Source organism: Solanum stenotomum, chromosome 12 (assembly GCF_019186545.1).
Source record: "Solanum stenotomum isolate F172 chromosome 12, ASM1918654v1, whole genome shotgun sequence".
NCBI lineage: Eukaryota > Viridiplantae > Streptophyta > Magnoliopsida > Solanales > Solanaceae > Solanum > Solanum stenotomum.
Window position 1 is genome coordinate 38,135,674 of NC_064293.1, and position 14,007 is coordinate 38,149,680.

Below are 14,007 nucleotides of genomic sequence, written 5' to 3' on the forward strand. Positions count from 1 at the left end.
AGTAAAATAAACCAATATGATAAAAATGCCACATGCAAATGGAATAGGGAACGCAGACTTTTAACTTGGTCTATACTTTCTCCGTCTTATATTAGTTGTTCACTTTTTTCTTTTCACACTCCTTGAAAAAATATAAATAAGAAGAATAATTTTACTAATTTACTCCTTAAGAAACTTTTTGGGGACTTTACACATTTTTAGAACAATTAAATGTAAGAGTAAAATGAGAAAAATGTAAGTAATTTTGTATTGGCTTTGTAATTTGACATGTAATTTATGACAATTATTTTTAGTAATATGGACAGTTAATATGGGATGGAGAAAGTATCTTTAAACTTGCCAATTTTCTCCTTAGAATTTATGGAATTGAACAACTCTAATTTATGGTCGTAATGGGAATTGGGAGAGGAGTGGATAACAAGAATCCACCAAGTTGGCAAATTTTGGCCCCAACTTGCTCATCAACTTTATATGATTAATCCAGATAACGAAATCCAACTAATTTTCTTCAACTACCTTTTTTTTTTTTCTTCTTTTTTAATGTTTTTTCTCTCTCTCTCTTTTTTTTCCCTAGTGTTTTAAATTTCACTCCACAGTCCACTATGATTTCTCTTGTATTTTGGCTTCTAGATTACCAGTACTGCAAATATCTTCATATCATGTCCCATGGGTGATTCATAGTGAATTCACAAAACATTAAGTAGGTGTTTGGACATAAAAATAGCTGATTTCTCTTAAACGTGTATGAAGTTAGTTTGGTCAAGCTTATAAAATTAGTAATAATTTAAAAGTGTTTTAAAAAAAAAAAAATCAGTAAGAAGATTGATTAGTCAATTTAAAAATCACGTTAGAACAACAACTAGTGTTTGATCAAACTTTTAAAAGTGATTTTGAAAAAGATGCAACGGCTTGAGAGAACCTTGTACTTGTCCCCGATATGCGTTTTCGACCTTGCCAACCGAACAATTAAACTTGTTAGAACTCAACATTTTAAACTTTTTTTTCATCCGATCAACAATAATACTTATGAAGCAAATTAGTCCAAAAACATTGATAAATCAATCGCAATATTCCCTGACTAATTGTGTGGTTCGAACAGATAACAATGTAAATATGAAAACATAGAAGAAAAGCCTATTATATCGAAGGATGTTATCGAGGATATAACTCAGTTATGGATGCCTCATTTCGTGATGAACAATTTGATTTACTTTTGGCTAGTTTACTTGACTGTGCCATTATTCTTGAATTGGATTCTTCAATAAGTGGAAGACTTGAAGAGTGACTATTGAGCATGAGAACAACTGCACCCATGGTTGGTCTATTTGCAACATCTTTTTGAACGCACAATAAAGCTATGTGGATGTATCTCACTATGTCACGATCCGGTCCTGAGCTTCCCGTCAACATGGGGTCGATCAAATTTGAAGATGTTCCTTCACGCCAATTCGACCAAGCCTGTAACAGTTCAATTATACAAGTGCTTATTAATTTCTTTAAAAGCTAAATACTTTTGAATAAATATAGTTTACCAAAGACTAATACAATTTCATATACTAATATATATATATATGTATCAAGTCTAGCGGGTTACTTACATAGCTCAAAAGGCTTTCCGTAGATTCTCCATTTCTGAAACAATTGTTTCTTTGGCCACTTACAATTTCAAGGACTAGTACTCCAAAGCTAAAAACATCAGATTTGACTGAAAATTGCCCTTGTAGATACTCTGGCGCCATATAACCACTGCAAAACCAAAACATGTGGAAAACTTTTAAGGTCCCAAACCCCCATGATATACAAAATATACTAACAGTTTATTTAATGAGAGATGTAAAACTTACTAGGTCCCAACAATTCTGTCTGTGTTGCCATGAGTTTCATCCAATTTAAATAGCTTTGCCATGCCAAAGTCTGAAATCTTAGGATTCATTTCTGCATCAAGCAGGACATTACTAGCTTTGAGATCACGATGAATGATGCGAAGTCTAGAGTCCTCATGAAGGTAAAGAATTCCCTTAGCAACACCTCCTATGATTGTTGATCGCCTTCCCCAATCCAATTGCCTACGTTTAACTTGATCTGGGACAACATAACGAGTATAACTTAGGAGTTAAATTTCTCTACACTAACATTATATAATTATTTTTTCACATCAAGTCACTTCAGAATAATCACAAATAATTGATGCTGAAGCTCCATGTTCAATAATAAGTTAAGCAATAGATACCAAATAAAAATTTGTCAAGGCTTGCATTGGGAACAAACTCGTAGACAAGAAGTCTCTCTGTTCCATCTAGACAAAATCCCTTCAACCTAACCAAATTCCTGTGTTGAAGCCTGGCAACCAACAGAACCTCATTTTTGAATTCTAGTTCACCTTGGCCTGAATCTGCTGACAATCTTTTCACTGCTACGTCTTGTCCATTTTGAAGTGTACCCTGCGGATCAGATGAGCACACAATGAAAAATCGATCAGTTATGAATTGAACAACAAAAGCCTCAATATCTCAAGCATTAAGTTGAGTCTTTTGTATGATTTTTTCATCAAACAAACCTTATTAGTTATTACCTTGTACACAGGACCAAATCCGCCCTCTCCCAGTTTATTATCATTTGAGAAGTTATTTGTCGCTGCTCTGATGGTAGAAAATTCATATTGCAAGGATTCTGCAGTGCTAATATCATCCCCGAGTGTACCTTCACCAACCAAATATTCGATGAAACATGGGCCAGGTCAAAAGTTCAATATCCCTTAATAATCTAGGTTATCTTACTCTGAATTTTGTTCACCAGCTTCCTCTTTCGCTTATTCATTATGATGACAAAAATGCATAGAGTAAGAATAATAACTGTAATAGTTGACACAATTATGATAATAATAATAATAATGGGTAGTCGAGTTTTCTTATCATCCTTCCTTATGATTGGAGCTGTTTTACCATCATTCCCTGTTGGAGCTGTTTTATTATGATTCCCTACAGAAGAAAAAGCTTCAAGTTAGCATAACCATCTTTTAGTTTAATTTTTACTCCTCCTCTAATCTTGTGGTCTTAAGTGGAAAGTTAGAATTAAAGAGTAATAAAAAAAAGTAGAGAGAATTTTTTTTTGAAATAGACTAAAAAAAACTACTAATTAGAATATTGTTTACATCCCTACTCTATTCGAATAGGGCGAAATGTCGCGGTGACACAAAAAATAATCAATTGATTCAATTTTAAAAGAATTTTAAAAAAATAAGAATTTTAAAAGAGTTGCCACCTAATTTTATGAAAAAACTAGGAAACCATTAAGTGATCTACGAAACCAAGATTCTAGGTAAGGGGTTCAAATTATTCCGAAGGAAAGGTGTTAGGCATCCTTCGAAATCCAAAATTATGGGTCCCGACTGAGTTCATTTTTTCAAATTGAGGAATAGAATAAAATATTATACAAGTATAATAAACATGCAATATACACAAGTAATATGGTAAAACAATAATATAAAAATCGGCCTAAATTTGTCTATCGTCGATAATATACAATAATAAATAAGATTATAATTCGAACCTAATTCGAATAGCTTCAATGGAAAGCATCTCCGGGGTACCTGTAAACACACTTAGTAAAAGTGTTAATAGTAAATAAATAAAAATAAATGAAATAAATAATAACTTGAAATAAAAATCCGTCTTACTAACATGAAAGGCCTTGAAATTCGACGGTAATTTATTCATCGGCTATTTTAACTTACAAAAAATATAAACTTAAACTAAATTTCCGTCTTTTATAATGTGGAGGCCTCCAAAACCGACGGAGAGGTTTTTTTCATTGGCCAATTTTAACAAATAGAATATATAAACCTAAACTAAATTTCCGTCTTTTAAAATGGGAAGGCCTCCAAAATCAACGAAAAAATTTCTTCATTGGCCAGTTTTAACTTGTATAAATTAGTGTGTAATAGAATAATAAGATAATTAATAAAAGTAACATAAAACTTTACTAAAAACCACACAAGTCAACAAAAGATTAAAATATATCTAGAGAGCTCATTAACAACACTAATTAGAAAAAAAAAACAAAATGATAAAAATAAACATGTAAATAATGAATAACGAATAGTCAAAATAAAGATACTAAAAGCTAGAGCTAACAATGGGTAAATGAAATAATCAATTCAACAAACACGAGAATGGTCAGAAAAAGTATACAAAATCAACATAATAAAGCAATTTTTATAAAACAAACTTTTAAACAATAGCAAATTGAAGTATATTAACAGCAAGGAAGAGATAAACAAATACTACGTCATAAAAGTAAAACTTAATTAAATTGCATCAGATTTAAGATATTAAAAATAGAAATGACAGTAGTGTTGATAGGAATTTCAAACAAAAGATAGTACAATGACATAAACAAAATAATCAACAAATAAATATAATCATTAATAATAACAGTAACAACTAATAACAGTGAAGCAATATAATTCACTGGAAGCTCTTAAAAAAATAAAATGTCAATCTTAATAAATTAATAGATGTCATATATAAATAAAATAAAGCAGCAAGATAACTAGATAAAACTAATCAAAATGAACACAACAAGGAAGATTAAATTAACAGATAATACTATAATGCAGTAAAGAAATATAAATCAATGAAAACACAACAGCTTTAGAAATAAAAATACAAAGTGAACGCAACCTAAGTAATAGTTAACATTTAAAACAAAATTAAAAAATAAGAAATGATGAACCTGGAGATAAATCTAAAATTATTGGCCGGAGATGCTGTTTGGGATGGTGTCGCTGTCCATTAGAGCTTGGAGCTTGCAGTTTTGTGGTGGTCGGAGCTCATACACCTGCAAAACAAATATAAAAAAATTGTAAAGGGGAAAGGGGATGGGTCTGTATCGCGGGGTCTATTTGGTCTTAGAACGGAGTTGATTCGCAGGATTCCGGTGTGGGGTTTTTGAATGGGGTTTCGCCGGAATTTGGTGGCTGTTTGGGGTCGTTTCCGATGGTTTTTGGTGGTTGTTTGATTGGTCTGGATTGGGTGGCGCCGGAGCTCGGGACTGCCGGTGACCTGCGAAAAGTAGAAATAGAAATCGTGAAGGGGAAGAGGAAAGGGGTCTGGTGTTGTTTAGCTCCGGTTCACTGGAGCTTTGAGCTCCTCGCCGGAGCTAGAAGACAACAGAGAAACCGGGGTTTTGGGTTGGAGACGAGGGTGGTTTGGTGGTGGCTGTTTTTTGTGTCAAGAAGTAAGAGGAGAAACTTTTAGGGTTTTTCTATCTTGAAAAGTTTTCATTCCCCTCTAAAAAATGATTTTCCTCCTCTTACTTTTGACCTAAAATTTACTTAAATAGGGAGTTGTAATACAATGGGCTCAAATCATGGGCCTGAGATTGTGGCCCAAATTCATCGATCAATCTGTATATATAAATTTTAAATGAATTTTTATACTGTGCAAATATATCAAAATTAATATTAGCAAATGTAACAAATGAAATGAATGTTAAAAAATATATAATTAACGCAACTAATGACATGTAAAAAATGCAATTTTAAACTTAACTGATAAAAAATCATAAATTTTGATAAATAAGGTTAGTTATCGATAAACTTATTTAAAACTATAAAAAAAATTATTTTGAACTATTAAATAAATAAAACTTAAAAGTTACGAATTTTAAAAATGTTAGACCAAAATTGGGTGTCAACAAATATATTATGTAATTCACCTGCAGGTGGCGGAGCTTGAAATGGAACGTCAGTGAAGAAACGATAAGTTTCATAACGGAAATAGCAGCTAAGTCCTATTATTCTGCCACTAGTCTTTCCCTTGCAGGGACAGCTAGGCATATTCCCATAAGCGCCAGTTAAGCAATCGAAGCAATTCTGAGGAGATAGATTAGGAGTGCACTGCACAAGTGCATATATAGTCCGAAAATCTGGGCCTGTCGCATTACCACTAGCATATTTTCTACGGGGATCACCACCATTTGCAGCTTGGTCTCGCAAATCAACCAATAATATTTCGAGATCCTTGTTGAATTCCTCCGGTTGTGAGGCATTCACATGATTCCAGAAATAATATAGAGTAGGAAATGATGTAGTATCATTTATGATGGATCGATTGGAGTACTGCAACGAACATTCATCATAGGCAGCATTAGCTTCTTTTTGGTTAGGACATATCTCTACAAGCTTTTGACCAATGTTATCGACACAATAGCTACATCGATCAAGCCCTATATCTCCTCTACACATCACAATAGCACTGACCTTGTTGCTGTTTTGGCCAATGGAAGCATTGTAGAAACCATATTCATCGACATTTAAGGAAAGGGAATAGAGGAGGGTTTTTAGATTGTTCTGGTATGCACTATCTTCAGTATAGTTACCATTGCCACCACACTGAACGTATTTTAAATCGGACAGCTGCGCTAGGATGGGAGTATTATAAAGATGGATATGCAAAAAAAGAAAGAGTAGCCACTTCTGAATAGCCATGGTCTTCGTGGTTATGGCAGTTCAAGTTGCTCGATATATAGAAGCTTAATTAGATATTTTTGAAGAAAATGTAATACATACTATAATTGATTGGTTACAATTGGTAGGAAGATTGATAGTAATTCAGTGGCCAGTGCTAAATGTGTAATAGTTGACAAATTAACACGCTGTTGGTCTATTTTTTAGTCTTGACAAATTGACTCTTAGAGTTTATGGATTTCAACTCTAATTTATGGATTGTAGTGGATGACAATAAGGCAACTAGGAGGGAATTTTTGGGTGCTACTTGCTCTTCTTTGAATGTTTCAAACTTTATCAGATTCCAGTAAGTGTAATCCAACTGATTTGTATCTTATTATCTTTTTTCCTTGTATTAAAGTGATTCAAATTGAATTCACAAAATCAATTAGCAACAGAAGTGGCCACCTAGCCTGCAGGGGCACATGCTGCTTTGGAGTACCGGGTTTATCTGAACACACTACTTCAACACTGACTATAAAATTTATGTATAAAATTACAATAAAAAGTAGATATGAGCATATAACTTTAAATATCTAATGGGTTCAATAATAAAACTTTAAAGATTTCAACCTATAAATCTTAAATCCTGCATTCAACTCTCGTTGATACGATTGGTCTATCCAGATTATTAGCATTCTACTCCTCTACTGATCATTCTGCATAATGTCTAATCGTTTATAGAGGTGAAGCATTTGTTCATGCCATAAACAGCATTTAGATAGAAATATGTATACATACGTAGCAAAATTTTTAAAATGTATACATGTAATTTGATTATACTCATTCTGAACCCCATCATTCTATATCCAGATTTCGTCTAGTGATCGTCTGATTTTCCACTTTGCTGGTCTACGTTGCAATCTGACCTTTTTCTTGCCTGAAATATTACCATCTGATCCAACTGAAAAACGACAACTCAATTTTAGCGAATGGTGTTTGATCTTAATACCCAACAGCCGATACTTAATCCTAGTCGCCACATCCACCTGCAATTTAGCAGTACTTTTGTCTGCTGTACATTTTATTAGCGAACTCCATTTTCTCCTATCAACAATTAGCTGTAATTGCAAAAATGTGGTTGTCTTATGTCTCTTTTGATGTAAACGAGGTATTGTTGTCTTTCCAACAGTGTCTTGATTATGATAACATGTTACGAAAGTATCGTCATAGTAAATATCCCAATCTTTATGATTTTGATTCCAAATCTTGATGACAAGAAACATAGTAACAATTTCACTTTCATTGTCGTTGAAGTGAACAGAAAAATCAAGAAGAATGTAAACAGGAGTTTTTGGACGCATACATAGCCATAGAATTAAGACAAGTAGTCCCAACAGGACAACAAATGGTGAAAGAAAGAGTTTGAAGCTTTTGCCTAAACACATGCCTTAATCTTGATAAAGAACTCGTAATATCTGGCTTAATTAGTATATATTTGTAGAATAACATAAATTAAAAAATTGAATCTTTTGGTCTTTTAGAAATTTGGGAATGAAATGTAAGTCCTATATCTCCTTCAAAAAGTGCATTAAGTAAGCTAAATTTACCACATGACCTTAATAAGAAGTTTCGATATATGTAACAAAACACAAAACAAGTTCCAGTTGATTGATGTCACAAGTGCAAACTTTTGTGGTACAATTTAACAACCTTTTCACTAGATATTGTTCCATTGTTACTCATAGTCACATTACTCATATATGCCACATATTTTAACCCTCGTTGCTTTGTCCTCCATTCAAATATCTTAAACTTAACTGTAGTTTCCAAGACAAGAATGAAATTGATACTCCTACTGCCAATCTCTTGCCAAAATAGCTCATCAACAATATACATTTGGACGTCCTTTCTTGTAATATTTTTGTGGCCTTGGTAGATACCTTTTGTAGAATATTCCCCCACAACAAGACCATTGTAATTCAAAGCGAAGTTGATTTCATTATAGTAAATGCTCGTACCTTTGTTGGGATTGAAAATTTCAAGGTTTAAGAGGACAGAATTGTTGCCACTATGGAGAGAAGAATTCTTGATGTTGAAGACAAGAAAGGAGAAATCAACTATTGTGAAAATTGGATTTTTTGGAACCAAACAAAGCCACATGACAACAGAGGTCAAACATAAGACAGCTACAACTTGGAAGAACCAACAGTAGAGATCGAAAGAATCTTTAAATATCCTTCGATTATTCATTTTTGGTCAAATACTAGTACAAAGTTCAAGAAATTGAAGAAGCAAAAGATGTATCTTTTGAAGTTCATGAAGACTATATTTATAATTGATCGTGCTGTTATATATAGTTTGATTAGAAACCTTAGTAGGAAGGATAGCCAAAAAAGTACTTTATTTGCATTGCATGGTTGTGATCTATTCAGCTATTTAAAGGGCACTTTTTTAAAGAAACAAATTAATTGGTTGGATATTCATATGCCTACACCAAAATGACGCTGGAAAGTAAATGTAGAAAGGACAATGTCTACTTTTAAGTCAATAATTTTTTTTGGTCGAAAACTTAAAGATGAAGCAGAACAAATAGTTATTATATCATGTTATATTTGTTATTCATCTTTTCCAGCTTTTATATTGTGAAAATGTCAATAGTACACAATCTAATTAAGGCCCGCCCCTTTGTTAAGTGATTCCATACAATCTAGTTATGATTATCGGATGTGCCCAGGGTTCCGGTGGAATAAATAAGATCTCTCGGCCTACGGGATGCAGGAGGGAGATAAAAACAGAGGATGCCCTTGCCTTTTAGAGTAATTTTGGCAGGGAAAGCATGTATTGCTTTTCACAATCAAATACAAACAAAAAACGAAAATTCAATGAGACGAAAACATGAATCGAAATGTCTAATTAAAATATTCCGGACATCTCTTATCTATGTAACCAACCAAGATCATACCATCTTGTCCTACTCCAACAGGACAATTAGCATGCATCCTATGATGTTTACTTTTCCACGACCATATCTTAAATCGAATCCTGGCTGTCAATTCTACCCGGAAAACCACCGTTCCTCGAGACCGGTCATCAAGCATTTGCTGCCACTGTGTTCCGGTCACCGTCACCATGGGGCCAGAAAATGTACCCGCAAGAACAGTAGTGTTTTTGGGCAATTGATAAAACGGAGTCAACAATTGTGAATTTCCAATACTCTGTTCTTGATAAGTCGCTGCCATCTGAATTGCATCATAAAAAATCCCAATAACTTGATTTGAATTTCGCGCTGTTACGTTAAAGTTGATTTGGGCACTTTCAGGTCCAATTCCCTGACTTATAGCTGGAATTGAAAAGTCATGTAGGAAAATTCTTGGACGATGAGGACGCAAACCTAACCATAAAATAAACGCGATGATTCCAAGAATAGAAAGAAGTGTTAAGAAAATTGTACAAACTACTTTGGAAACTCTAGTAGTTAGACTCTCTTTAATATGGTGAGCATAGTATCGAGCTGAGTGGTGTCTCCTTACAGGATGGTCTTGATCTACATAAACAGGTAACTCGTGCGCGTTATCCATTTTAACAGGATACATGGTTGAGATTAATGTTGTTCTTAAGGTTGAAGAACATGACCAAATTTAGGGGACATGGTTATATATGTTAAGATTAGTTCGTTAGCTGGAGGACAAAGTAATGTCAAAGAATATTTCAAATTTTTCAAGAAAGTAAAGAATAATTGAATTGAACTTGTTACATTCTTTGATAGACAAATATTTCTTGTATAGTGCAATGCAATTCCTAAAGTCATGTGCAAGTATACTTTGTTCAATAGTACTCACAAAAAAATATTCTTTCTTGCCAAGGGCATTTCTTGGCAAAGCAAAGCCGGAGCTCCAAAAAACTAGAGACAAGTTAACGGAACTAATTATTCAAAAGACTTTTAAAAAAATTGAACAAAATCTAGGATTACTTATTAAGTAAACAATATAGGGACTAAGTATAATCACATATTAGAATATTTGGATGATTAATGATACTTGATAAAATGCTATAGAGGTGGGATGTGATTGGGGTGAGAGTTGGAGGATAGCGGGAGGTGGGTTGGTCGAAGGGTGGGTTGAGGGTGCGGGTGTGATTGAGTGGATATAACGAAGGGTATATTTTGAACAATTTCGAATATTACATGAGTATATTTAACCCTTTTTCATATTTTCTTTACCAATCTTCTATCTATATATAATAGGATAGAGAAAAAATGACACATGTCAGCACCACAAAAAAATAGAATTTATCATTAAATTTAAATTAGTATATTATTTATTATTTATTATTTATAAAAAAATTAAAAACATAACTGAGGACACCCGTCAGTAATGTTGTTGATAGATTTTGTCAACCGGTTCAGTTAAAAATTTTAAATAAAAAAAACTACTTATGTCAGTTTTATTTCAACTTCATCATCAAAATTCCAATTCAACGACAACAAAATGGCTGTGAGGGGGTGAAGAAGGAGAGGCAAGAATGGAGCTGCTTTAATGGCTCCAATACAGTGGGATTTATGGTCGTTCTTCGGCAAATGAGGGGCAATTGCGGTTTTTTCTTTATGACGAAGAAAAAGAATCGAGTGAATTTCAAAAGAAGGATTACAATTTGGAGAGTATAGTTGGTAATTTATGTCTTCTATGATAATTGAAATATTTTATTTGAAAAAATAATAATAGTTATATGATCTAGAATTTAGTTATGATCATGGAGAAGACATACTTTTTGGTGGTTGGAAACATTCAGCATTCTGTAATATATTAAAAGGAACGTTAGCATACCATCATTCTAAATATATAATAAAAAATATCGCATGTGATGTGACAACGCCAGTTCCATCATATCAAATTATACAGCCCCAATTAGTATCCTCTTAAGGAGATATGGACATGATTCTTCATCACAACCTCTTGCACATAATTCACAGTCCCTTTCTTTTGTAGGATTTAACAAATTGTTAGTCTTTTTTCGTCTCCTGTTTTAAAAATTTGTATTTGAATTTATCTCAAAGATCTAAACTTTAAACTTATTAAATTTATTTGAAAATCTTAAAATGTTAAGGGCATATTTGAATGTTGTTTGTCCACAAGTACTCAGCAGAAGAAAGGGTAGGGTAAATGCATATATTTGTTGAGGTTGGATATTGAAATATAGATAAGATGAGCTGTTGTATTGTGATTGGTCAGTTCAACAAGTTAGTTAGAGTCACGTGCTTTACATTTTGTTATGCAGTTAGTTAAGTTGTTACCACTGTTAGTTGTGAGGTTAATTAGTAACAACAAATATAATCCTCTATATATAGAGGCTGAAATGTAAAAGGGCACACACAATGAATTGATGATACACATTGAAATGTAGCTTTCTTCTAGATTCTTCCAAGAGATCTCTGTTTCTGCATTCTCTGTTCTTCTTCGTAAGAGTTCACAAATTCTATATGGTATCAGAGCATTGATCAAGGGATTCCTTAGAGGTTTGAATCTGTAGTTTCTGCAATTGTTGAAGCTGTAGCAATGGTGGAATCACAGAGTTCAGAGGTAGAAGATAATCCCCAGACGAATCATAATCATCCACTTCATCTTCATCAAGCATCAGACGCACCTGGTGTTGCCTTGATTCCTATGAAGCTCACAGGGCCAGAGAACTATGGTGTGTGGAGCAGGTCAATGCGATTAGCACTACTAGTCAAAAACAAACTGGGATTTGTTGATGGCACATGTGCTAAGAGCTCATACAAAGGAGATCTGGCAGTCAGATGGGAACGATGTGATGCGGTTGTCTTATCGTGGATAAGTGCAACAGTTGCACCAGAATTAATGACTAGCATAGCATATGCTTCTAGTTCGAAGAAGATCTGGAATGACTTCAAGGAGAGATTTGATAAGTCCAATTTGACAAGGATTTTTCACTTGTGGAAAGAGATCAGTATATTGTCACAAGGAACTGATTTTGTGACAACTTATTGCTCCAAAATGAGAGATCTATGGGATGAGATGGATGTGATACAGTCTCCTTATGAAAGGCTATTTGGAAAGGCACCTAGACTAGAACATATAAGAGTATTTGGATGTTTATGTTTTGCTACTGTTTTGCCAAGAGGTGGAAAGTTTGAAGCCAGTACTAAGAAAGCTATTTTGTTGGGGTTCTCTTCCACACAAAAAGGATATAAGCTATATGATCTTGAGGCGAAAGTTGTGTTCATTAGCAGGGATGTTGTGTTCAGAGAGGCAGTGTTTCCTTTTAAAGTTATGCAATCTAATGATACAGGTCCTTGTCCCTTGCTTTCACCTTTCCTAGATACTGTAACACCCCGTATCCGAAACTGACCAAAAAAAAATGCAGATTTTGAGAAGTTGCAGGTGCAACTTACGGTCACCATCCACGGACCGTAGGTCAGACCACGGCCCGTGCTGGTGGTCCGTGGTTCGCCACTGCAACCTCTCCCAGCCTCTGACACGAACTATGGTTGACCAGTACGGACCGTCGTTCGATCCACGGTCCGTAGGTCTGACCATAGATCGAAGGTTAGCAGCCAGTTAGCTGAAAATTCTGATAGGTCAACTTCAGATGGTCATAACTTTTAGCACAAAATTAATTATGTGTCCCATGACCTATTTTTAGATAGATAATTGAATTATCTTTCCAACGCCACCAAGTTTGCTAAATTTCGACATCCGAGTAAAAAGTTATGCCCGTTTTAGTGAAGCCCTGTCGGGCAGACTCGACCTACGGACCCAATCGACGGACCGTCGATTGATTGACGGACCGTCAGTCAGGTCCGTCAGTCACTCCGACAGCAGCTAATTCAAGGGTCTTTTGGTCTTTTCCTATTTCGTTTAACCCCTTAGATACGTCGTTTAAACCCTAAATCATGAGGTTTTAATCAGTTTAAGCCTAGAAACATAACTAGAACTTATCCAAGTCAATTCATTAATCAAAACTTAGAAAATTAGAAGCAAGAGAGGAGAAAAAGGTCAAGAACCCTAGTTCAAGAACGCAGCGAGGTTCCTTCAGTTCCAGCCCCGAAATCGAAAGATTTCTCCGTGGAATTCGTCACCAGGTATGTGGGATTTCACTAGTGGGTTCCTTTCGCCCATTAGGTCCCTAGAATTCAGTCAGATTCTTGATTCCATGATTATGAACAGACCTAGGGTTTCTAGAATTTCAACAGATCATCATGAATTAGTTATTTAAATGTTCCAAATCAGATTATCATGTTATTGCTCAGTTTATCGCATGAATTTCAGAACCCTAGCTATGTATTTCTTTAGTTCTTGAATTACACATGCTAGGTCAGATATTTCAGTATTCAGTTTTACATGCCTCAGTTTATGAATGCATCATTATCAGATTAATTGTTGCATTCTCAGTTTGCATGTTCAGTTTCGAGCTATCCAGTATTTACAGAAATTCAGTCATAACCAGTTAACCACTTAATTCATTGGGAGTAGCATAATACCGAGTTGGACTAGGGTTTCAGCGTACCCATATAGTCCCAGAACTACGAGCCACGTAGG

General features: G+C 34.3%; 3 protein-coding genes across 3 annotated transcripts; all 3 read right to left on the reverse strand.

The window, feature by feature from the left end:
• Window positions 1-1,152: 1,152 nt before the first annotated feature.
• On the reverse strand, window positions 1,153-6,490 carry LOC125846820 (cysteine-rich receptor-like protein kinase 44). Its single transcript, XM_049526443.1, has 8 exons — window positions 6,136-6,490; window positions 5,719-6,057; window positions 2,778-2,978; window positions 2,573-2,700; window positions 2,231-2,441; window positions 1,845-2,082; window positions 1,599-1,746; window positions 1,153-1,458 (listed from the first exon to the last, which is right to left on the reverse strand). The coding sequence occupies exons 1-8, from the start codon at window positions 6,488-6,490 to the stop codon at window positions 1,153-1,155; spliced, it is 1,926 nt and encodes a 641-aa protein (XP_049382400.1).
• An 821-nt stretch (window positions 6,491-7,311) lies between these two features.
• LOC125847415 (uncharacterized) lies at window positions 7,312-7,812 on the reverse strand. The gene has a single exon (XM_049527038.1). The coding sequence runs from the start codon at window positions 7,810-7,812 to the stop codon at window positions 7,312-7,314; it is 501 nt and encodes a 166-aa protein (XP_049382995.1).
• A 1,432-nt stretch (window positions 7,813-9,244) lies between these two features.
• LOC125846837 (NDR1/HIN1-like protein 26) lies at window positions 9,245-10,100 on the reverse strand. The gene is given in 2 exon segments (XM_049526510.1): window positions 9,245-10,061; window positions 10,064-10,100. Coding segments are annotated over 2 exon segments (738 nt in total). The 3' UTR covers window positions 9,245-9,360.
• Between the last annotated feature and the right edge of the window lie 3,907 nt (window positions 10,101-14,007).

Excerpts from the sequence above, each read along its gene's own strand:
- LOC125846820 (XM_049526443.1), bottom strand. The coding sequence starts at position 6,490 with ATGGCTATTCAGAAGTGGCTACTCTTTCTTTTTTTGCATATCCATCTT. Across the intron at positions 6,058-6,135 it reads AGCTAATGCTGCCTATGATG|ATGTGAATGCCTCACAACCG; the intron begins AATGTTCGTTGC and ends ATTTCTGGAATC. Across the intron at positions 2,442-2,572 it reads GATTTGGTCCTGTGTACAAG|GGTACACTTCAAAATGGACA; the intron begins GTAATAACTAAT and ends TCTGATCCGCAG.
- LOC125847415 (XM_049527038.1), bottom strand. The coding sequence starts at position 7,812 with ATGCGTCCAAAAACTCCTGTTTACATTCTTCTTGATTTTTCTGTTCAC.